Source organism: Oncorhynchus mykiss, chromosome 18, assembly GCF_057628025.1.
Source record: "Oncorhynchus mykiss isolate SJ-2025 chromosome 18, ASM5762802v1, whole genome shotgun sequence".
Taxonomy (NCBI): domain Eukaryota; kingdom Metazoa; phylum Chordata; class Actinopteri; order Salmoniformes; family Salmonidae; genus Oncorhynchus; species Oncorhynchus mykiss.
The window spans coordinates 21875001-21900254 of record NC_143039.1 but is presented as its reverse complement, the minus strand read 5'-3'; the positions used below and the strand labels follow the sequence as shown (position 1 = coordinate 21900254).

At 45.5% G+C, this 25254-nt stretch overlaps 1 protein-coding gene across 2 annotated transcripts in view; it reads right to left on the bottom strand.

The window, feature by feature from the left end:
• LOC110495483 (interleukin-1 receptor accessory protein-like 1) overlaps positions 1–25254 on the bottom strand; it is a 385189-nt gene that overhangs the window by 150988 nt on the left and 208947 nt on the right. For both annotated transcript variants that reach the window (XM_036951893.2, XM_036951894.2), the window contains exon 6: positions 1988–2062. In XM_036951893.2, the coding sequence (XP_036807788.1) occupies positions 1988–2062 (75 nt within the window). The remainder of the gene's footprint in view (positions 1–1987; positions 2063–25254) is intronic.

Here is a 25254-nt window from a genome sequence, read left to right as displayed (position 1 = left end):
CTTCTCTATCCCCTCTCTCCTCTCTCCACCTACTCGCTTCACTCTGCACCCTCTCTCTCCCCTCTATACCCCCTCTACCCCCCTCTCTCCCCGTCCACCCCCTCTCTCCTCTCTCCACCCCCTCTCTCCCCACTCTAGCCCCTCTCTACCCACTCTCAAACCACTCTTTCCACTCTCCACCCCCTCCCCTCTACACCCTCTCTCCCCTCTCACTCCCCCCCTCTCCACCCCCTCTCCCACCCTCCCCTCTCTCCCCTCTCCAACCCCTCTCTCCACTTTCTACCCCCTCACTCCCCTCTCTTCCCTCTCTCCACTCTCTACCCCCTCGCTCCCCTCTCCACCCCCTCACTCCCCTCTCTCCCCTCTCCACCCCCTCTCCTTCCCTCTCCAACCCCTCTCTCCACTTTCTACCCCCTCACTTACTACCCTTTCTGAGGTGGTGACATGACCATGTTACCGTGACAATGAGAGTAAGTGACAGGATTTTGTATAGCTGGAACTTCAAACAGGCTCCCCCACATGTATTATGAATATGTGACTGGGAAACCATATGAAAGCATGGGTGAGCATGAAAACAGGACCCCCACCAATCCAGATACACTGTAGTTCAAAACCTGATCTCTTCCATGTTGAAACATGTTTGGATACAGAGGAGATCAACAGTGTCTACAGAATTCACTGTGAATTTTCTCAGTCAGAAAATGCACAAACATTCAGGGAAGTACATGTTTTTTTAAATATCTGTGATTTGACTGCTGCCTTAGTTGCTCAGTATAGCATATACACTTCTGGCTTAAGCACTGTCAGTGAATGGACTGCGTAGAATCACCCTCCATCCCCAAACATTTTATCTGATAAACCACATAATGACTCGCACCTCTTTTCCTGATTGCCACGTTGTACCTCCGCCTCATGTGTTCATCACCGTGACACATTTACATCAAAGGGATACCTCCATCATGACCCATTTTCTCTCCCTCCGCAGCTGCTTGTGCTCTGGGCCAATCACAGAGCGGCAGGAAGTATCCCATGTATCCCTGTGATGAGCGGCTGGTTAGGCACACTAATATGGGTTCATTCCCCATATTATCCAGGTGATCAAACACAGACCGTGTCCATGTTGTATGTTGAGGTAAACCAGATCAGATGCTTTTCGCCATTCAGAGACAGCAGGGTAGCCTAGTGGTTAGAGTGTTGGACTAGTAACCGGAAGGTTGCAAGTTCAAACCCCTGAGCTGACAAGGTACAAATCTGTCATTCTGCCCCTGAACAGGCAGTTAACCCACAGTTCCTAGGCTGTCATTGAAAATAAGAATTTGTTCTTAACTGACTTGCCTGGTTAAATAAAGGTAACATGTTCATGTCACCACCTCAGAAAGGGAATTAAACATGTCGGATTGTTGCAGAGCTCTCAGGTGCTCCCTGTGTCCAAGTTGATTTCGCCTTCCAAATAAAGCATCGCTGGCAATTTCATCTTTCATTTCTTTAGTGTCTTAGTGTCTTTAGTATCTTTCATTTCAAGTAGTGTGATATATACTGAGTGACTCAAATCAAATCAAAGTTTATTAGTCACATGCACCGAATACAACACGACTTCAATACTTCCCACAGTTGTGTCAAGTTGGCTGGATGTCCTTTAGGTACTGGACCATTCTTGATACACACGATAAACTGACACACTCAAACCGGTGCTCCTGGCACATACTACCGTTCCATACCCCGGATTCACCTGGTCAGTCTATGACATGGAAATATCAGTTTAAGTTGTCCCAGTAATCTCAGTAACAACCACACTGGGAGGCTTTCTATTCACAGCGGGCTAAACTGAGTGTAAAGCCTACCCATCTTGAATCAATGCAAATATGCCCTTGTAAAATGATCTACTAAGGTAAAACATTACTGTGGTACTAATAGTGACCCTATCTTTGGTTAAAGTAGCACACAGAGACAGTGCTTGTCTGGGAACATAAACCCGCTGGTGTCTTACCTAACTGCAGCTCCAGGATGCTGAGTTTGCTTTCTGAGGGGAACAGGATCTTTGGAGGCTTGTCTGTCAGAGGGGCTGGAAAACAAAAAGAAAACACACATTACAATTCATTTCCACACTTCTGACATTTGTCCATTGAGCCATATACTTATCAAAATGTCTTCGTAAACCCGAGCGCAGAGTTGAAGAGTGAGAGGAGAACACAGTGCAGACACAGTATGGAAGCTGAAGCAGTAGACAGAGGGAAACTGTTAAAGGATATCCCCTTCTCCAAAAGCCTCAAACATCCATCTACTTCAAAACTTTACCCTGGCAACCGTTTTTAATCCCAGCTAGCGGCTTCACTACCTTGTGATCCAAGCACGTCAGTGACTAGACTGGCTGTGCTACAGTGTGAACACGGATTCAGGTTGGATGGGTATTTACCCCAAACCCCAGGTTTATTCCCTGCAATGTAGGGAAGGGCTTCAGTACCGTTCACGGATATCTTAGCAGCTATTTACATATGTCAGATTGTTGCGACGACTCGTCACAGCAGAACAAAATACCTATAAATAATCCATTGGTGAATTTCCTGCAACCTCGATGTTGAGTGAGATGGATCAAGCCAGCAACAGAGGGAGGACAAGGGGAAATATGTAGTGTGTGACTGGAAGTGCTATCCTGTCATGATGAGCTTAATCGTACCAAGCTGCGTTTGACAGGACGCTCGTTTTTCAGCCGCCCGGATTCCAACTTGCATGCGCTCCGGATGCATTTAAAGTGGCTACGTTTGGTTTAGTCTTCGTGTATTCTCAGACTACACCAAGAGAATACATCTAATATCCATATTCTGTGAAGTGCCAGCCTATTTACCATAAACTTTAAAAAATGTATTTGCGCTGCAATGAAACATACTCTTGGGTACGACATATGGCATCGCCGAAATCTGTATTTGTATTTATCTGTCATTGTTGTTCAAAGCCTTTAACTCAGAGGCAAATAACTGGTGGTGGTGGTGGTGGTGGTGGCAATGTATACCGTAAGAAGCAGAGGCAATATAAATAGGCTTTACAAAGGAGGAGGTAGGAACCCAGGAAGTACTTTAGATACCTCATACTCTTATTCAGATGTTGAATCTTAATTTGATCACAGCAGGAAATTAAAAGTTGTAGTGTATTCAAGGTTTAAAAAGGCTTCTAAAGTTTGCAATTTCCACTTGTGTCAGACTTGATTTGCCCTAACAAAAATTGTATCACCCCCTACAAAAATATCCATTAATTATCAAATTAAGTCAAATTAAGAGCTGTTCTTGTTATCCTTCTTGTCAACTAATGTTCTCTGTCCAATAGAGTGTTCGGCTTTTTATCTGCTTCTATAGCTTCACATGTCATATTTACCAAAAGTAATGACTAATCATGCTCATTATTCACACTGTAAAGGTCAGGGTCTGCAGCGAATGCTTCAGCTAAAGAGGTCAGCTGTACATTAAACAGCACAGGAACACATGCACGGTGCATATAACAGTTATAAGAAGGAACAAAAGCAATCTAGTACAATGACAAAACTAGTTGGGTCTTCCCTTAGACCTGAATTCAAACTGATCATTAATGGAAGGTTTCTTATGTAACATATTTCCTATGAGACAAGTAAAATCTTCTTCTGATCAGCAATTATCTCTTCTCCCCCCCATGTTCTACTGTAGATATACATAATTAATGAACACTTGTTTGATACTGCAGCGATGATAAAATCGTAGCTATGAGAGGTCACAGATGATTCACCATTGTGAAGATACTGGTTTCCTGTCTGTTTCGACCCCCATTGGAATACACCAGCCCCAATTAGGCCTAGCGAGAAGTAACAAAATATCTGCACTTAGGGCCATCCCATGATCATTAGTGCTTAATTGGGAACCCTCTTCAAAGTGGCATTGGAATGTCCTCATATCTAAGATACTTTTTTTAAGAGTAGTAAGAGTATGAACACTCAGTCTGAGTCTGAAAACGGTCAGGGAGAAACTCTTATAGGGGAATGAATTCTGGCACAAAACAACACGGCAGCTGTAGAGTAGGTAGTAGTCAGAGGTGTAGGTTCACTGTGTGGTGTTTCCTGTATGTGTTGCCAGTCTGGTCTGCTTGCTCATTAAAGAACAGCAGTTGAATCTGTTAATTTATCACCAGGTACAAACAGCCTTCACTAAATCTATTTGGGGGGATACCTGTGTCTTTCTATCCAGTGTTGCAACAATTTGGCATGGTCCATACTGCTTTGCAACTGCATCTTGGTGAGACAAAAGCAGAACTGAAAAAGGTAATTGATGTACCATACACAGTCTTAGTGAAAAAATAACATCTTTGGAGCAAAATGGATGACATTTGGGAGTCAATGGTTCTCAATTGACACATTAAAGCCTATTCTCTGGTGACTGTGTGAAATGACTCTCCATCATGCAGTGATAATGTGGTGCCGTCTCAATTCATGACTAATGAGCCAAACCACGACACCGTCCCCATTCGAAGAGAGAGTGAGGGCCGAGACCAAATCGTGACACCAAAACAAACTCAAACTAGAGCCTCGATCCACTAAATGTTTCCCTGGCGGGAGCAAGAGCTGGGCTCCGCTCGCGGAAAATCTCATTATGTTAATTACCTTTTTCTTTATGAAATATGCATTGAATATTTTGTTTAATCACGACATGAAAAAGAAAACACAGTCGTTCCCGAAAATGATTAGTCCCAACATGAGGCAGGCATGAAAAGGGTACAAAAAGTCTGTGAACAGCGTTTTGGCAAGAGGGTGACCATAACTCTGATAACCGATAAGAGAGAAACTGAGCAGTACTTTGCTTTGATGAGAACTCATAGTAGTACCACAGTGGACTCAACATTGACCAATGATAGGCCAAACACAATTGGTATTCAGAGTTTCCTAAATCCATTGGTATTGACTGCGAGGCAGAATATTAATAATGAATTGCTTGGTGAGATTCAAACAGAAAATTCATATCACACATTACGATTCATGTAACCAGTTATGGATTTATCTGATTGTAATGTCTTCTTTGAGATGACTACAGACATCCACAGACACAGACATACACATAGAGTAGGTACTGTATTGTAGGTTATCCTCAGGGACTGGCTAGAGATGTAGCTGGACCTGGATGGAGCCACCTACCTACACGACCTTCTGGAGCTAACTGCCTCTCAATCTCTGTCTCTGTAGGGTTTTGGAGCTACCTGACTACCCTTCCCTGTCTCTGTAGGGTTCTGGAGCTACCTGACTACCCTTCTCTGTCTCTGTAGGGTTCTGGAGCTACCTGACTAACCTTCCCTGTCTCTGTAGGGTTCTGGAGCTACCTGACTACCCTTCCCTGTCTCTGTAGGGTTCTGGAGCTACCTGACTACCCTTCTCTGTCTCTGTAGGGTTCTGGAGCTACCTGACTAACCTTCCCTGTCTCTGTAGGGTTCTGGAGCTACCTGACTACCCTTCCCTGTCTCTGTAGGGTTCTGGAGCTACCTGACTACCCTTCCCTGTCTCTCACCTCCTCCCTGTAGGCTGTCTCGTCGTTGTTGGTGATCAAGCTTACCACTGTAGTGTCATCAGCAAACTTGATGATTGAGTTGGAGGCGTGCATGGCTATGCAGTCATGGGCGAACAGGGAGTACAGGAGAGGGCTGAGAACTCACCCTTGTGGGGCCCCAGTGTTGAGGATCAGCGGAGTGGAGATGTTGTTTCCTACATTCACCCCCTGGGGGCAGCCCGTGAGGAAGTCCAGGACCCAGCTGCACAGGTGGGGTCGAGACCCAGGGTCTCAAGCTTAATGATGAGTTTGGAGGGTACTATGGTGTTGAATGCTGAGCTGTAGGCAATGAACAGCATTCTTACATAGGTATTCAGTGTGCAGTGTGATGACGATTGCATAGTCTGTGCACCTATTGGGACGGTAAGCAAATTGGAGTGGGTCTAGGGTGACTAGTGGGGTGGAGGTGATATGATCCTTGACTAGTCTCTCAAAGCACTTCATGATGACAGAAGTGAGTGCTATGGGGCGATAGTAATTTAGTTCAGTAACCTTAGCTTTCTTGGGAACTGGAACAATGGTGGCCATCGTGAAGCATGTGGGGACAGCAGATTGGGATTGATTGAATATGTCCGTAAACACACCAGCCAGCTGGTCTGCGCATGCTTTGAGGACGCGGCTGGGGATGCCCTTCTGGGCCGGCAGCCTTGCGAGGGTTAACACATTTAAATGTTTTACTCACATCGGCCACAGAGAAGGAGAGCCCGCAGTCTTTGGTAGCGGGCCGTTTCGTGGCACTATATTGTCTTCAAAGTGCGCAAAGAAGATGTTTAATTTGTCTGGGAGTAAGATGTCGATGTCTGCAACAGGGCTGGTTTTCCTTTTGTAATCCATGATTGTCTGTAGATCCTGCCACATACTTCTCCTGTCTGAGCCGTTGAATTGTGACTCCACTTTGTCTCTATACTGACACTTGTTTGTTTGATTGCCTTACAGAGGGAATAACTACAATGTTTGTATTCGGCCATGTTTCCAGTCGCCTTGCCATGATTAAATGCGGTGGTATGTGCTTTCAGTTTTGCGCGAATGCTGCTTTCAAGCCACGGTTTCTGGTTAGGGAAGGTTTTAATAGTCAGAGTGGGTACAACATATCCTATTCACTTCCTTATAAACTCACTCACCAAGTCAGCGGTGAGCGAGTACTGGGAAAATACCCCAGTCCATGTGATCGAAGCAATCTTGAAGTGTGGAATCCGATTGGTCAGACCAGTGTTGGTAGACCTAAGCACGGGCACTTCCTGTTTTAGTTTCTGCCTATAGGAGGGGAACAAGAAGATAGAGTCGTGGTCAGATTTGCCAAAAGGAGGGAGGGGGAGGGCCTTGCATGCATCGCGGAAGTTAGAGTAGCAGTGGTCGAGTGTGTTACTCGCTCGTGTACTGCAATCGATATGCTGCTAGAATTTAGGTAGCCTTGTTCTCAGATTAGCTTTGTTAAAATCCACAGCTACAATAAATGCCCCTCAGGATATATAGTTTCCAGTTTGCATAAAGTCCAGTGAAGTTCCTTGATGGCCGTCTTGGTATCCGCTTGTGGGGGGATGTAGACGACTGTGATGATAACCGAGGAGAGTTCTCTTGGGAGATAATACAGTCGGCATTTGATTGTGAGGAATTCAGGTAGACAAAAGGACTTCTTGTATGTTGTTACAATTACACCATGAGTTGTTAATCATGAAACATACGCCCTTGTTCTTACCAGAGAGATGTTTGTTCCTGTTGGCGCGATGCACTGAAAATACCGTTGGCTGTAAGAACTCCGACATCATGTCCCCAGCTAGAAACAGAGTATGTAGTAGTATCCCCATACTCTGAAACAGAGTATGTTACAATCCCGGAAATCTCTTTGGAAAGCAACTCTTGCCCTAATTTCGTCGACTTTGTTAACTAGGGATTGGACATTAGCAAGTAATATACTCAGAAGCGGTGGTTGGTGTGCGTTCTTCTAGCCTCACCGCTCCGGCAATCTCTCCTCCGACGGTGTTGTTTTGGGTCGGCCTCTGGAATCAGTTCAAATGCCCTGGGAGGTGCACACAAAGGATCCGCTTGGGAAAGTCATATTCCTGGTCGTAGTGCTGGTTGTGCTGGTAAGTTGACGTCTCTCTTAAATCCAATACTTATTTCCGGCTGTATGTAACAACACTTAAGGTTTTCTGGGCTAACAATGTAAGAAATAATACATAAAAAAACTAAATACTGCACAGTTTCCTTAGGACTTGAAGCGAAGCTGCTATCTTTCTCGGGGCCATCTCTATGATCTGCCTGATCACTAAGTTAAACTGTCAAAGCATACTGCTTTGGTTCAGATACAAGCAGAAACTCCACATCATTCATTCTCTTGGTTGTAGAAAAGTGTTAACCTTTAATTTCAAGAGCTATCTGCAGGGGAAAATGGTCTTAGTCCATAGATAATATATAAATATAGAATATTCAGTATATATACCGTAATCTGTAATGTTTCAGTTTCTTGCTCAATACAAATATTACATTTCTCTGCAATAATATATGTTCTCCGTCTCTCTCTCTCTGCAATAATATATTCTCTCTAATCTAATCTAATCTAATCTCTCTCTCTCGCTCTCTCTCTCACTCTCTTTCTCTCAATTCAATTCAAGGGGCTATATTGGCACTGGAAACATGTTGACATTGAATATGACATTTCACATGTTATATTATGTCTATATACAGTGTTGTAATGATGTGCAAATAGTTAAAGTAAAAAAATGGAAAATAAATAAACATAAATATAGGTTGTATTTACAATGGTGTTTGTTCTTCACTGGTTGCCCTTTTCCTGTGGCAACAGGTCACACATCTTGCTGCTGTGATTGCACACTGTGGTATTTCACCCAATAGATATGGGAGAGTATCGAAATTGGAATTGTTTTCAAATTCTTTGTGGGTCTGTGTAATCTGAGGGAAATATGTGTCTCTAATATGGTCATATATTTGGCGGGAGGTTAGGAAGTGAAGCTCAGTTTCAACTTTATTTTGTGGGCAGTGAGCACATACTGTTGCCTATCTTCTCTTGAGAGCCAGGTCTGCCTACTGCAGCCTTTATCAATGGCAAGGCTATGCTCACTGAGTCTGTACATAGTCAAAGCTTTCCTTATTTTTGGGTCAGTCATAGTGGTCAGGTAACCTGCTACTGTGTATTCTCTGTTTATGGCCAAATAGCATTCTAGTTTGCTCTGTTTTTTTTGTTAATTATTTTCAATGTGTCAAGTAATTATATATTTTGTCTCTCTCTCTCTCTCTCTCCAACATGCTAGTTATACAAATATGCTAGACCATAACTGTTACAGAACTAAGGAACAATGCTACACTGTAATCACACTGTACCAGCCCTGCCTAACAAATGAATAGATAGCTTCTAGCGTCGCTGAATGTAAAGTGGTGCCTGCCCTACGCTTCCAATAATGGGTGGTGGTAATGGTGAGGGGGTGGGCGGATTGCAATGTATTCTTAAAACCCTTTTCCTTCTTCCTACTTCAACCTTTTCCATTAATTCTGTCTATTTGGGGCCATTAGTGTGAAGTATCCCTCCACTCCCCCTTTTGGAGGTTGCCATCAGTTACAACCCTACATTGTGCAGCCGGTAGCAACAGAACACTAATCATTAGCAGGGTGGAAGCCAGGCTCTCTGGGGGGTATCCTTTAACAAATGTCAGGATTGAGCTAGAGGGGAAATTGCTCTCCCAAAGGCGGCCGTACATCAGAGGACCCAAGACAAGAGTAGCGATGATCCCTCTAAGAGAAGCACACTTTAAAACTAGACTCATGGTGAAATCACTCCTTCTTGCTCTGGTTAGGTGTGAAAACGCTAGTTGAACAGAACAGAAGCGAACAGCACAGCATCTCCATTGCTGGGATATAATTGGATCCCTCAGGTTTTGGTGAGAATTTGCAAAGGGTATGTGGTTGTAGACAAACCTCTGGAACAAAGAGGATGTAGGAAAAAGCAGGAGTATCTTTTGTTAGTTTTAACATAGATATTTCGATATTTTCATGAACATGAATGGGTTGCAATTACATTCATCTGTAGTATTCCAGGTCTCATCCATTAATCGGATTAAAACGTGAAAAGATCAATGCTTTCACTTGATTAAAAGCTGCTTGGGTAGTGGGTGACAGACACAGGGAGAATCTCAATTGCATACTCCTCACGTCCTCTCTCCTCACCTCAAAACCCATTGGATGAGAAAGCCAGAGGTCCCTCTCATCTGAACTTCTCCTCCAATAGTTTTTGAGAAGAAGGCAAAGTAAAAGCAGAGAGGACGGGAGAAGTATGCAATTCAGATTTTCCCATTCTCATGGTGATGTTTAGTGAGACATCAGGTGGCCTGGCTTGTGACTTTGACCAAACAGAAGCTCTTCAAAGCCTTCAACAGCGTAGGTGGTCTCTGGTCATCTATTGACCGGACAATGTGCAACAACTTCAAAAGGACAGCGCTCAGAGCACATCACAGCAGATTGCATTTTGATTTGAGACTCTAAGCTGTGTGCCTTTCATCCACACTGGTAGGAGTTTCATACAGGGACTGTAGCAGACTGCCTGGAAGTGCTAATGAGCAATACCTCTTAATGTAATCTCCTTTTAATGAGACTCTTTGTTTTGAGAGTCTTGCTTCTTCCAGGCACTAAGGTATGAGATAGTGGTAAAAACAGGAAGTGAATGTAGTTGTAGATGTTAATGACCACTTATAAGAACATAAGTTGTGCATGACGACACGTTTTAATGTTTTTAATGCCTTAGACTCAATCATGGACACTCTTACTGACAGTTGTTGCTGCTTTGCGTGATGCATTGTTGTTTCTACCTTCTTGCCCTTTGTGCTGTTGTCTGCGCCCAATAATGTTTGTACCATGTTTTGTGTTGCTCCCATGTTGTTGACATGTTGTGTTGCTACAATGCTGTGTTGTCATGTGTTGCTGCCATGCTGTGTTGTTGTCTTTAGGTCTCTCTTGTCGTGATGTGTCCTATATTGTTATTTTATTTTGAATCCCAGCCCCTGTCCCCGCTAGAGGCCTTCTGGTTGGCCGTCATTGTAAATAGGAATTTGCTCTTAACTGACATGCCAAGTTAAATAAAGGTTAAATAAAAAATTAAAAAATATGATGAGGTAATTTATAGGAAGTGTTACCAATACATGCAATAATAGCGGCAACACCAAGTGATAAAATATATTTAAATATATAATTTAAAGAGCCCAACATATATATTTGCACTATTTAACTGATGCTGCTTCAGTTCAGACAATGAACAAAACATTCCTTATAAGGAAGCTCATGAGATACATGTCCCAGAGAGGTTGTATCAGCGGTTTCATTACTAAGGGCATGGATACTGAACCAATACCCACGTAATAGGCCTGTTTGACGTCAGAATAACAGGGATTTGGGTTGTAGCTTCAGTACCCTGAGAGGTACTGGGGAAGCAAAACATTTCCATGTAATTACCTTCAATAATCCTCCAAGTTCTCTCTAAGGTCCCTGAAATAGAACCACATTAAATCTCACACATTGTTTAAAAGGGCACATTGTGCTCTACCTACAGTGCCTTCAGAAAGTATTCATACCCCTTGACTTATTCCACATTTTGTTGTGTTAAAGCCTGCATTCACAATGGATTAAATAAATTAACATCTCACCTATTTACACACAATACCCCATCATGAAAAACTGCAAACATCTTTATTGAAATGTTTGCAAATTTATTGAAAATGAAATACAGAAATATGTAATTTACGTAAGTATTCACACCCCTTTGCTATGACACTCCAAATTGAGCTCAGATGAATCCAATTCCCTTTGATCATCCTTGAGATGTCAGTACAACTTGAGTGGAGTACACCTGTGGCCAATTCAATTGTTTGGGCATGATTAAATAAGGTCCCAGAGTTGACAGTCAGAGCAGAAACTATACCAGAGCAGAAACTATCCCAGTCTGCTATCCCCACATGCTTCAAGATGGCCACCATTGTTCCTGTTCCCAAGAAAGCAAGGTAACTGAACTAAATGACTATCGTCCCGTAGCACTCACTTCAGTCATCATGAAGTGCTTTAAGAGACGAGTCAAGGATCATTTCACCTCCACCCTACCTGACACCCTAGACCCACTCCAATTGGCCTACCATCCCAATAGGTCCACAGACGATGCAATCGGCATCACACTGCACACTGCCCTATCCCATCTGGACTAGAGGAATACCTATGTAAGAATGCTGTTCATCTATTGCATCTTACCTATGCCCCACGGCCATCATGCATCCATATATTTATATGTACATATTCTTATTCCATCGACTTACATTGTGTGTATAAGGTAGTCGTTATGAACTTGTCAGACTACCTGTTAGATATTACTGCACTGTCAGAACTTGAAGCACAAGCATTTCACTACACTCGCATTAACATCTGCTAACCATGTGTATGTGACCAATACAATTTGATTTGATTTGATGAAGTCCAAGGAACTGTCCCTAGATCTCAGAGACATAATTGTGATGAGGCAGATATCTGGGGAAGGGTATAAAACAATTTCTAGAGTGTTGAAAGTTTCCAAGAGCACAGTGGTCTCCATCATTGGGAAATTGAAAACATATGGAACTACCCAGACCAAACTGAGCAACTGGGCAAGAAGGACATTGGTCAGGGAGGTAACCAAGATCCCAAATGATCACTCTGACAGAACTACAGAGTTCCTTGGCTGAAATGGGAGAATTTTTCAGAGAGACAACAGTCTCTACAGCACTCCACCAATCTGGGCTTTATGGTACAGTGGCCAGACGGAAGCCACTCTTGAGAAAAAGGCACATGACAGCATGCCTGGAGTTTGTAAAAATGCACGAGAAAGACTCTGAGATCATAAGTCAAATGGGGTCTGATTAGACAAAATGAACTCTTCGGCCTGAATGCAAAGCGCTATGTCTGTAGAAAACCAAGCACAGCTCACCTGTCTACCTTGAAGCATGTTGGTGGCAGCATCATGATATGGGGATGCTTTTCAGCAGCAGGGATTGGGAGACTGGTAAGGATCGAGGGAACAATGAATGGAGCCAAATACAGGCAAATCCTTAATGAGAACCTGCTTCAGAAAGCAAACGGCCATAGAACGGGGCGAAGATTTATGTTACAAATGGACAATTAGCTCAAGCATACAGCCAAAGCAATGCTGGAATGGATTCAGAACAAGAATGTGAAAGTCCTTGAGTGGTCCAGCCAAAGCCCAGACTTGAATCCCATTGAAAATCTGTGGAAAGACTTGAAGATTGCTGTTCACTGCCGCTCCCCATCTAACTGAACAGAGACTTGAGAAAATCTGCAAGGAAGAATGGGAGAAAATCCCCAAATCCAGATGTGCAAAGCTGATACAGACATACCCAAGACAACTTAATGCTGATACAGACATACCCAAGACAATTCAAAGCTGATACAGACATACCCAAGACAACTTAAAGCTGATACAGACATACACAAGACAACTCAAAGCTGATACAGACATACCCAAGACAACTTAAAGCTGATACAGACATACCCAAGACAACTTAAAGCTGATACAGACATACCCAAGACAACTCAAAGCTGATCCAGACATACCCAAGACAACTCAAAGCTGAACCAGACATACCAAAGACAACTTAAAGCTGATACAGACATACACAAGACAACTCAAAGCTGATACAGACATACCCAAGACAACTCAAAGCTGATCCAGACATACCCAAGCCAACTCAAAGCTGATACAGACATACCCAAGACAACTCAAAGCTGATCCAGACATACCCAAGACAACTCAAAGCTGATCCAGACATACCCAAGCCAACTCAAAGCTGATACAGACATACCCAAGACAACTCAAAGCTGATCCAGACATACCCAAGACAACTCAAAGCTGTAATCGCCGCCAAAGGTGCTTTTGCAAAATATTGACTCAACATATACAGTGCCTTGCGAAAGTATTCGGCCCCCTTGAACTTTGCGACCTTTTGCCACATTTCAGGCTTCAAACATAAAGATATAAAACTGTATTTTTTTGTGAAGAATCAACAACAAGTGGGACACAATCATGAAGTGGAACGACATTTATTAACTTTTTTAACAAATCAAAAACTGAAAAATTGGGCGTGCAAAATTATTCAGCCCCCTTAAGTTAATACTTTGTAGCGCCACCTTTTGCTGCGATTACAGCTGTAAGTCGCTTGGGGTATGTCTCTATCAGTTTTGCACATCGAGAGACTGACATTTTTTCCCATTCCTCCTTGCAAAACAGCTCGAGCTCAGTGAGGTTGGATGGAGAGCATTTGTGAACAGCAGTTTTCAGTTCTTTCCACAGATTCTCGATTGGATTCAGGTCTGGACTTTGACTTGGCCATTCTAACCCCTGGATATGTTTATTTTTGAACCATTCCATTGTAGATTTTGCTTTATGTTTTGGATCATTGTCTTGTTGGAAGACAAATCTCCGTCCCAGTCTCAGGTCTTTTGCAGACTCCATCAGGTTTTCTTCCAGAATGGTCCTGTATTTGGCTCCATCCATCTTCCCATCAATTTTAACCATCTTCCCTGTCCCTGCTGAAGAAAAGCAGGCCCAAACCATGATGCTGCCACCACCATGTTTGACAGTGGGTATGGTGTGTTCAGGGTGATGAGCTGTGTTCCTTTTACGCCAAACATAACGTTTTGCATTGTTGCCAAAAAGTTAAATTTTGGTTTCATCTGACCAGAGCACCTTCTTCCACATGTTTGGTGTGTCTCCCAGGTGGCTTGTGGCAAACTTTAAACGACACTTTTTATGGATATCTTTAAGAAATGGCTTTCTTCTTGCCACTCTTCCATAAAGGCCAGATTTGTGCAATATACGACTGATTGTTGTCCTATGGACAGAGTCTCCCACCTCAGCTGTAGATCTCTGCAGTTGATCCAGAGTGATCATGGTTGCATAGTGCTCCTTGGGATGTTTAAAGCTTGGGAAATCTTTTTGTATCCAAATCCGGCTTTAAACTTCTTCACAACAGTATCTCGGACCTGCCTGGTGTGTTCCTTGTTCTTCATGATGCTCTCTGCGCTTTTAACGGACCTCTGAGACTATCACAGTGCAGGTGCATTTATACGGAGACTTGATTACACACAGGTGGATTGTATTTATCATCATTAGTCATTTAGGTCAACATTGGATCATTCAGAGATCCTCACTGAACTTCTGGAGAGAGTTTGCTGCACTGAAAGTAAAGGGGCTGAATAATTTTGCACGCCCAATTTTTCAGTTTTTGATTTGTTAAAAAAGTTTGAAATATCCAATAAATGTCGTTCCACTTCATGATTGTGTCCCAGTTGTTGTTGATTCTTCACAAAAAAATACAGTTTTATATCTTTATGTTTGAAGCCTGAAATGTGGCAAAAGGTCGCAAAGTTCAAGGGGGCCGAATACTTCCGCAAGGCACTGTATCTAAATGTGATATTTAATTTTCAACAAATGTGCAAACATTTCTAAAAGCATGTTTTCACTTCGTCAATATGGGTTATTGTGTGTAGTTGGGTGAGACAAACCATTTCTGCATGGACCTCGCTTTTTGCATTGGGGTTTTGTCATGCTGAAACAGGAAAGGTCCTTCCCCAAACTGTTGCCACAAAGTTGGAAGCACAGAATTGTCTAGAATGTCACGTATGCTGTAGTGTTAAGATTTCCCTTCATTGGAACTAAGGGGCCTAGCCCGAACCATGAAAAATAGCCACAGATCATTATTCCTCATCCACCAAACTTTACAGTTGACACTATTACAGTGGTGCAGGTAGCGTTTTCCTGGAATCCGGCAAACCCAGATTTGTCCGTCAGACTGCCAGATGATGAAGCGTTATTCATCACTCCAGAGAACACATTTCCACTGCTCCAGAGTCCAATGGAAGTGTGCTTTACACCACACCATTGCGCATGGTGATCTTAGGCCATGATTGTCTTTGGAGATTGCATGGCTCTGTGCTCGATGTTATACACCTGTCAGCAATGGTGTGGCTTAAATAGCTGAATCCACTAATTTGAAGGGGTATCCACACATATATAGTATGTCCCAAAGAGGTTGAATCACCGTAAAAAAAACATTGTTAATCCCTTTGAATGCAGGCTGTAACACAACATGTGGAATAAGGCAAGGGGTATAAATACTTTCTAAAGGCACTGTCTCTCAGAACAAGTATAGTATAGTATAGTGTCGGTGGGCTAGAGTCAGTTTGTTATATCTGGAGTACTTCTCCTGTCCTATCTGGTGTCCTGTGTGAATTTACGTATGCTCTCTCTAATTCTCTCTTTCTCTCTTTCTTTCTCTCTCTCGGAGGACCTGAGCCCTAGGACCATGCCTCAGGACTACCTGACATGATGACTCCTTGCTGTCCCCAGTCCACCTGGTCGTGCTGCTGCTCCAGTTTCAACTGTTCTGCCTGTGATTATTATTATTTGACCATGCTGGTCATTTATGAACATTTGAACATCTTGGCCATGTTCTGTTATAATCTCCACCCGGCATAGGCAGAAGAGGACTGGCCACCCCACATAGCCTGGTTCCTCTCTAGGTTTCTTCCTAGGTTTTGGCCTTTCTAGGGAGCTTTTCCTAGCCACCGTGCTTCTACACCTGCATTGCTTGCTGTTTGGGGTTGTAGGCTGGGTTTCTATACAGCACTTTGAGATATTAGCTGATGTACGAAGGGCTATATAAATACATTTGATTTGGTATAGTACTGCTTGACCGGAACAAAAGTCTGCACCCACACCAGCTCTCTCAAGAGTATGATTGCCCTCCCTTACACCAGCAAATAATAGTCTTTCAAATGGAAGTGAGTGATTCTCTTATTGACAAAGGAATGATACGCATCTCTCAGTGGAGAAAGGGCCTCCGCTATGCTTATTCTCCAATCACTCTGTAGTCTATCTACAATATACACCTGTCTGATCCTCTCCTCTGACACCTCTCTTTCAGGCTACATCATCACCTGCTCATTACTGACCCCCAGCTGCCTATGACACAAACATTATCTAAAAACACCAGCCCCCCTCCACTTCCTACCTCCATCCCCCGCCCGCCCACCCACCATAGTCATGTCTCCTACCTTCCTCCCCTGTCCCCCCACCATAGTCATGTCTCCTACCTCCCTTCCTCCCCTGTCCCCCCACCATAGTCATGTCTCCTACCTCCCTTCCTCCCCTGTCCCCCCACCATAGTCATGGCTCCTACCTCCCTTCCTCCCCTGTCCCCCCCACCATAGTCATGTATCCTACCTCCCTTCCTCCCCTGTCCCCCCCACCATAGTCATGTCTCCTACCTCCCTTCCTCCCCTGCCCCCCCCACCATAGTCATGTCTCCTACCTCCTTTCCTCCCATGTCCCCCCCACCATAGTCATGTCTCCTACCTCCCTTCCTCCCCTGCCCCCCCCACCATAGTCATGTCTCCTACCTCCCTTCCTGCCCTGCCCCCCCACCATAGTCATGTCTCCTACCTCCCTTCCTCCCCTGTCCCCCCCACCATAGTCATGTCTCCTACCTCCCTTCCTCCCCTGTCCCCTCAACCATAGTCATGTCTCCTACCTCCCTTCCTCCCCTGCCCCCCCCACCATAGTCATGTCTCCTACCTCCCTTCCTCCCCTGTACCCCCACCATAGTCATGTCTCCTACCTCCCTTCCTCCCCTGCACCCCCCACCATAGTCATGTCTCCTACCTCCCTTCCTCCCCTGTACCCCCACCATAGTCATGGCTCCTACCTCCCTTCCTCCCCTGTACCCCCACCATAGTCATGGCTCCTACCTCCCTCCCTCCACCAGAGTCATGGCTCCTCCCTCCCTCCCCCGTCCCTCCACCACAGTCATGGCTCCTACCTCCCTCCCCCATCCCTCCACCACAGTCATGGCTCCTACCTCCCTCCCTGTCCCCCCACCACAGTCATGGCTCCTACCTCCCTACCCTGTCCCCCCACCACAGTCATGGCTCCTACCTCCCTCCTCCGTCCCTCCACCACAGTCATGGCTCCTACCTCCCTCCCCCGTCCCTCCACCACAGTCATGGCTCCTTCCTCCCGTGTCCCTCCACCACAGTCATGGCTCCTACCTCCCTCCCCTGTCCCCACACCATAGTCATGGCTCCTACCTCCCTCCCCCATCCCTCCACCACAGTCATGGCTCCTACCTCCCTTCCCTGTCCCCGCACCATAGTCATGGCTCCTACCTCCCTCCCCCGTCCCTCCACCACAGTCATGGCTCCTTCCTCCCCCGTCCCTCCACCATAGTCATGGCTCCTACCTCCCTCCCCCGTCCCTCCACCACAGTCATGGCTCCTTCCTCCCCCGTCCCTCCACCACAGTCATGGCTCCTTCCTCCCCTGTCCCTCCACCATAGGCATGACTCCTACCTCCCTCCCCCGTCCCCCCACCACAGTCATGGCTCCGACCTCCCTCCCCTGTCCCTACACCACAGTCATGGCTCCGACCTCCCTCCCCTGTCCCTACACCACAGTCATGGCTCCTACCTCCCTCCCCAATCCCCCCACCACAGTCATGGCTCCTACCTCCCTCCCCCGTCCCTCCACCACAGTCATGGCTCCTACCTCCCTCCCCTGTCCCCCCACCACAGTCATGGCTCCTCCATCCCTCCCCTGTCCCCCCACCATAGTCATGGCTCCTCCATCCCTCCCCTGTCCCCCCACCACAGTCATGGCTCCTACCTCCCTCCCCCGTCCCCCCACCACAGTCATGGCTCCTACCTCCCTCCCCCATCCCTCCACCACAGTCATGGCTCCTACCTCCCTCCCCCGTCCCCCCACCACAGTCATGGCTCCTACCTCCCTCCCCCGTCCCCCCACCACAGTCATGGCTCCTACCTCCCTCCCCCATCCCTCCACCACAGTCATGGCTCCTACCTCCCACCCCCGTCCCTCCACCACAGTCATGGCTCCTCCCTCCCTCCCCCGTCCCCCCACCACAGTCATGGATCCTACCTCCCTCCCCCATCCCTCCATCACAGTCATGGCTCCTACCTCCCTCCCCCGTCCCCCCACCACAGTCATGGCTCCTACCTCCCTCCCCCGTCCCCCCACCATAGTCATGGCTCCTACCTCCCTCCCCCGTCCCCCCACCACAGTCATGGCTCCTACCTCCCTCCCCCGTCCCCCACCACAGTCATGGCTCCTCCATTCCTTCCTGTCAAGCAAATGAAATCCAACACAGCTTCAGGTGTGTTTTCAGTGTGATTGTAGTTATCTCCCTCGCAGTACGCCTCATCAAGCAGCACAGTATTTCCCCCTGAACACAACACAGCTTCAGGTGTGTTTTCAGTGTGATTGTAGTTATCTCCCTCGCAGTACGCCTCATCAAGCAGCACAGTATTTCCCCCTGAACACAACACAGCTTCAGGTGTGTTTTCAGTGTGATTGTAGTTATCTCCCTCGCAGTACGCCTCATCAAGCAGCACAGTATTTCCCCCCTGAACACAACACAGCTTCAGGTGTGTTTTCAGTGTGATTGTAGTTATCTCCCTCGCAGTACACCTCATCAAGCAGCACAGTATTTCCCCCTGAACACAACACAGCTTCAGGTGTGTTTTCAGTGTGATTGTAGTCATCTCCCCCGCAGTACGCCTCATCAAGGAGCACAGTATTTCCCCCTGAACACAACACAGCTTCAGGTGTGTTTTCAGTGTGATTGTAGTTATCTCCCCCGCAGTACGCCTCATCAAGCAGCACAGTATTTCCCCCTGAACACAACACAGCTCCTTTGAGGAAATGGTGAATAATGCATGCAAGCCTCTCTAATTAAAATAGCGACCTGTTCTTGGTCACACATCATTACCTACGTGTCCGCGCTCCTCAAGAATATGTTGGCGCATCACACACACACAAACCGTAACCCCCCGACGCTTAAACAGCACTCGTGGGGAGGGGGGGGGGGGCATTGTTTGGGCAGGCGAGGCAGACGGTAGCGAGGGGGGTACCTAACGTGCGTGAAAGTATCAATCTGACATTTCCCTTTCGCTGATTAGCGTTTCATTCATGACCATTCAGCTCGTCATCTCTATCCAATCATTTCAATCAAGGCATGCTTACCTAGCTCCCTCCATATTCATGTCTAACAAGCACATTATCTGTTGATTTAGGGTTGTATAAATACCTCTTTAACAAAATAACAAGCTCAACAAACAGGGAACGTAATCCAATTCGACAGTGTATGGTCAACAGAAATGGAGCTGATTTAATAAGCTATTGTGGATGTCTGTCTGTCTGTTCAGGAACATAGTGAAATGAACTGAATCTCTCTGCTGGGCTCTGATAGTGAAGGAGCTTTAGTCATCAACGTCTTGGGATATTTAAACGTGACTTGGCAGTTGGGTCATGAAGCCATGAGCTAATATCTAATCGTTATGGCAGTTGTCATAACATTGCGCACTGTTTTTGTCCGATGTGACTTAAGACAGCTTGGACCAAAATGACAAGGCAGCCGAGGTTAACTTGGGCACCACTGTATGTCATGAAAACGTTAGTTCATTTATCATCTTAGATATGTACTTGCTTACATTGTTTAATATACCAAACATAGTCACATGCTAATAATTATATTTCAGACCTGCCATTCTTAAAGGGCTAGTTCATTCAAATCACCAACCAACTATAACTCAGCATGTAGGTACAAAGGAAAACATATCATAGTGGTGAAAGAACTCAATGTCAGAGGGAAGGAAGGAGAGAAATAGGGAGGGATGGAGGGAGAAAAGGAAGGGAGGACTAGTCTACACTCTTAGAAAAAAGGGTTCCAAAAGGGTTCTGCCACTGTTCCCATATGAGAACCGTTTTGGTTCAGGTAGAACTATTTTGGGTTCCAGGTAGAACACAAAAAGGGTTCTACCTGGAACCAAAAAGGTTATATCCGGAACCAAAAGGGGTTCTTCAAAAGGTTTCTCATATGGGGACAGCTGAGAATCCTTTTAGGTTTTAGATAGCACCTTTCTTTCTTAGCATGGACAGGCGATTTAGCTCCACATAAACACACACACACACACACACACACACACACACACACACACACACACACACACACACACACACACACACACACACACACACACACACACACACACACACACACACACACACACATGCATGTACACACACATAAATCCATTTGTTCCCTCTCACCAGGAAGCTTGCTGTGGAACCAATGCAAGCCTAGACTAGCTGACTCTTAATTAACTGACCAGGCATGATTTAGCTGCTTTAAATTATCATTACACTATCCTACTTTTCTTCATTCCTAATCCCAACTGTCACAGCCTTTAAGCATTCTAATAGGCTGTCTTTAGAGTGCCTCTTCTGGTGTTAAAATAGACTCGGAGGACAGACATCTTCAAGATTCGTGAAAAGCAGAGTCACTGTATAGAGCTAACTTCCTGCTTCCTGCTTCGTGCCTCTGTCTTTGATCTTTATTTGTTCCTGGTGATTGTAATGAACACATAGTTCAGCCCCTGACATGACGTGAGAGCATGCTCATTTAGCCTCTCCGTGGTCTGGTGTCTTGGTCTCTGGGTTGTAGAAATGATGCAGGGGACTTCTATGAAGAGGAGGAGAGTGGGAGGAAGGGAGGGAAAATGTGTTATTGATTCAGCCAGTTTCCCCTCCATATACTGCTCTCTCAGCAGCTATGCTAAAATGAACGCCGACATTTGGCTAAACCTTAAATCTGGAAGCTTGACAGGCAATACCTATGTACTTCTCTGTAATTAAAAAATGGATTAATCTTGAGCGCTGGGCTGTCATAAATACCCTGTTATATTAAGCCGCGCTTCGGTGCAGCATCAAATGAATATAAACAGAGAAATTGACAGTGGCTAGGACTATGTATACATCAGTGTGAATGGGCGCTGAGGACCCAACTCTACCTGTTGCCTTTGGAGAGAAGCAACACCTTCCAGCTTCCAAGATGGCTGCCGTCATCATCAGTACCATGAGAGGCCTCTTGGCTCATGTCAGGGAAATGACTGAGGCAAAGCCTAGGAGGGGTGTGAGAGAATGTCCTTCTACCACATAGATGCTCATACAATACTGAGGAACATTGTCTTCCTCTCTGGGTTGGAATCATAGGACAGAAGAAAATTGTCTCCCAACCACTTCCCCTGCTACTGCACGGTCTTCAGCTACAGCTTTGATATCCAAACAGAAGTGAGGAATTCTTTCCAAAGTTGCAATTAAGCAGATGTGTAAACCCAGTCTGAGCAGTAATGAATCATGACTGTTTTAATTGTGTATTGTTTCCATAATAACGAGGGGAGGGTGTGAGCAGCGGTAAACAGACGTGCAGAATAGACAGTGCTGTATTGTCACAGCACTGCTGTCATTTGAGAGGGCCTGCCTGATGCAAAGGATATTGAAAATGTCCAACTTACTCCCGCAAAAAAACTTTTTCCTTCTATTTAGTTATTACCCAAAGTACTGAGTGATTTCATTCCCTGTTCCACTTGTAAAACTACCCTTTGAAGTCAATTTAGTGTGTATTTTCTTCCCCCCCACACAAAATTGTTTCTGATATAATCTTTAATTAGGAGATTGAATGTTTTTTCCAATTGGGGAATAAAATGAAATGGTTTGCTCTTGGTACAGAGTGTTTTGTCCCAAGGACAAATATGAACGTCCCTGTTTAGATCACTCAACTGACAGCAGACAGTAAAGTGCTTGTTTTATTGGAGTGAGTGATTGTGTGTGTGTGTTCATTCTCGGTCTACAGGCACATCTCATGAGACTGACTGTATCACAACTCTGCCACCTTGAACGCTTGGATTCCTCCAACTAGAGTCCTGAGCAACAATATCTTTGGTCAAAAGTAGTATAAAAAGGGGATAAGGGGCCATTTGGAACACAGACTTTGTTGTCTGAGGCTGGGAAGACTGCCATAGCGATGTTTAAGCACTGTCTAGCTTTGTTGTCTAAACTACTGTCTTCATTGTCTTCTGGACGCATCTCGTGGTTTCCCTTAGTAACGGCAATTTGCCATTGTTTAATCAAGCCTGTTGTTAACATGGTGGCTTTGATTTTTAGCACCGACACGTTTGGCTATTGTTACTGTTAACTTGTAGCTAAAATGATCCAAGGCTGTATTTGTGGAATAGAACGCTCAAAACTCTTTAGAATACAGGTACTGTAAGTACCGTAATAATTCAACATAGAACTCTTACACCAAAAAAAAAGTGTTTTTCCATAAACAACAAGATGACCCAGAAGGTTGGTGGCACCTTATTTGGGGAGGACGGGCTCGTGGTAACAACTGGAGCGGAATCAGTGGAACGATATCAGACACATGGTTTCCATGTGTTTGATGTCATTTAATTTGCTCCGTTACGACAATTATTATGAGCCGTCCTCCCATCAGCAGCCTCCCCTGGAATATAACCATGCTCAATGATGAAACGTTCTCAAATTGAAATGTTTCGTAACATCAACAAAATTCAACGTGCTGACATGCAGCGGGGCGGTGCCTCGTCTGAGTCAGAGACCTCACGCTTCGCCGGTAGTCCTTTGAAAGTCCTGCTAGAGTGTAGCCCATCGACCCACATCTATCAGTTATCTCCACCTATCGTCCACTCACTGAGTACGTTCCCATGCACACTAATAATTAGATGTTAAACTGATTGTGGCAGTAGGCAGATTACGCAACAGTCATGTAAACACCTTACTCTGTTTATCTTAATTGGGGTAAGGTCATAATCCAAGTAAGCATACGCCGATTAAAACACCTGGTTTTCTGATCTTTTAAATGACTAGGACACGTAAACACCTTAATCGGCGTTCCAGCAGTGTATTTGATCTGTGCATGTGCTAGCGCCAGCCGAGAGCCTCTCTCTTTGCGTCTTAGAAGTAGTTTTCACATACACGCTATATATGTCCGAACTCGGAATCAAATATGTTCCAGCATGTCACTGCGATGCTCTAAACGGTCCCCGACTTTGTAGTCTGCAGTACCACGGGTTCAAACATGAGGCATGACCCCTGGAAATGGGTCATGTGATCTGGGTCAACTGGCATCAACGGGGCAGGTATGAGGCTGAGATGATAAGCCTCTGTAAGCCCCTGTCCTGTCTGGTCAGGTCACTGTCAGTCACTCCCAGGATGCATTGTGGTTGTGCGCCTGTGCCTGCGGTCCGCCTCCCTTCGAGCAGGGCTATAACCCTCTCTCTCTCTGCCAGTCTCCAGGTGCATCCAAAATGACACTCTATTGCCTATTGAGCGCACTATATAGGATATTTTTGACCCTACGTGTGAAGGTCAAAAATAGTGCACTATATAGGCAATAGGGTGTAATTTCAGCCTCAGCCTCTGTGCCAGTGTACATGCCCACAGTTAATCTCCAGAGATGGGCAGTGCCAAGCAGCTACAGCTGTTCAAACAGGTCAGTGGGTAGAGTAGAGCGGACGCAGCACCAGGGGCAGTGCCAGCTAGTCAGTACCACGTGGTGCCCTACATCTCGGCAGGCCCCGTGGGAACAGCGATGCCACGTGCCAAGCTGCGAGGAACCGCTGCACGGTGCACAGCCACTACTCTCTCTGTCTGACAGCTTAGTACACTCAGTCCTCTAGCTCTCCAGGTCTCAACACACAACCATGCAGCAACACTGTAGCTCTGTTATATAACCACTGGCTGGGCTAGCAAGGTGATAACACAGATATTGCAATCATTCAGTTGAACATTTAATCTGGGGGTTTAACCCTTTCTCCATCACTTTGCATGAACCTCTCACCCTAGGCCTTTTGACTTGCCTTGGCCCTTTTAATGCTGAAATCCCATAATAGAACTGGGAGCCATGTGAGCCCATAACAGAGTGACCTGGGCTGGGCAGATGTTAAGAGTGGGCCATTTAAACATCAGATTAATGACGAGGCCAGCTGTAGGATTAAAGGGCTATGTGGCGCTGCGGTAATCTTCTACCCGGTAACACTGAGCAATTGTCTCCTATAGGTGAACTAAACCTTTTTTCCCGTTGAGACTCGGTCCGTCGCCCACTTATGTCAAACGATCTTGTCGATAGCCATTATTGCGTTAAATACACAGAAACAAAGAGCTTACGCTGTGGAATGGGCCGGAAGGTAATACAGATGTAGTTAATGTAAGATTGTAAAGGTCAACAGGCTATAAGTGGTACAACCCACAAGACATCCTCTGCCCTGATAAAGCAGGAAGACAGACAGACTATGGGAACAATCATTGGGGCTAAAAGAAATGTCATATAAACATTGGCCTAACTAACCCTAACCCTAACCCTTATGTCTTTAACAGCATATACCTAATGTTGTGTCTGAGCTCTGCAGGCCTTTGAACCGTAGTCTAGCCTGAAGGATCCCTCCTCTTCCTCTACTGTTTCCATACAGTCCAGCTGCGTGTGACAGAGTTTTACATGCCACCGCAGTCAGTGATTACTGTTGTACAGTCTCCCCCAGCTGTTGATCTGACCCTCCCCTTCCTATTTGCATTGGCTAATTTGGCCTGTTATTCAGAGCAGCGTGATAAATCTGAAGGTCTGGAGGGTCGACGGTGCGGTGACGCGGCGCTCCTTGTCGTTACCGTTACAGACAGCCATGACCGGTGACCCGTGTGATGAGGCGTGCTGCTGTGCCCGCTGCTCCCAGCACCCAACGGTCAGTCACACAGGCTTGGGCGCAGCAGGGGGTGTGAGAGGGCCCACAGCCGT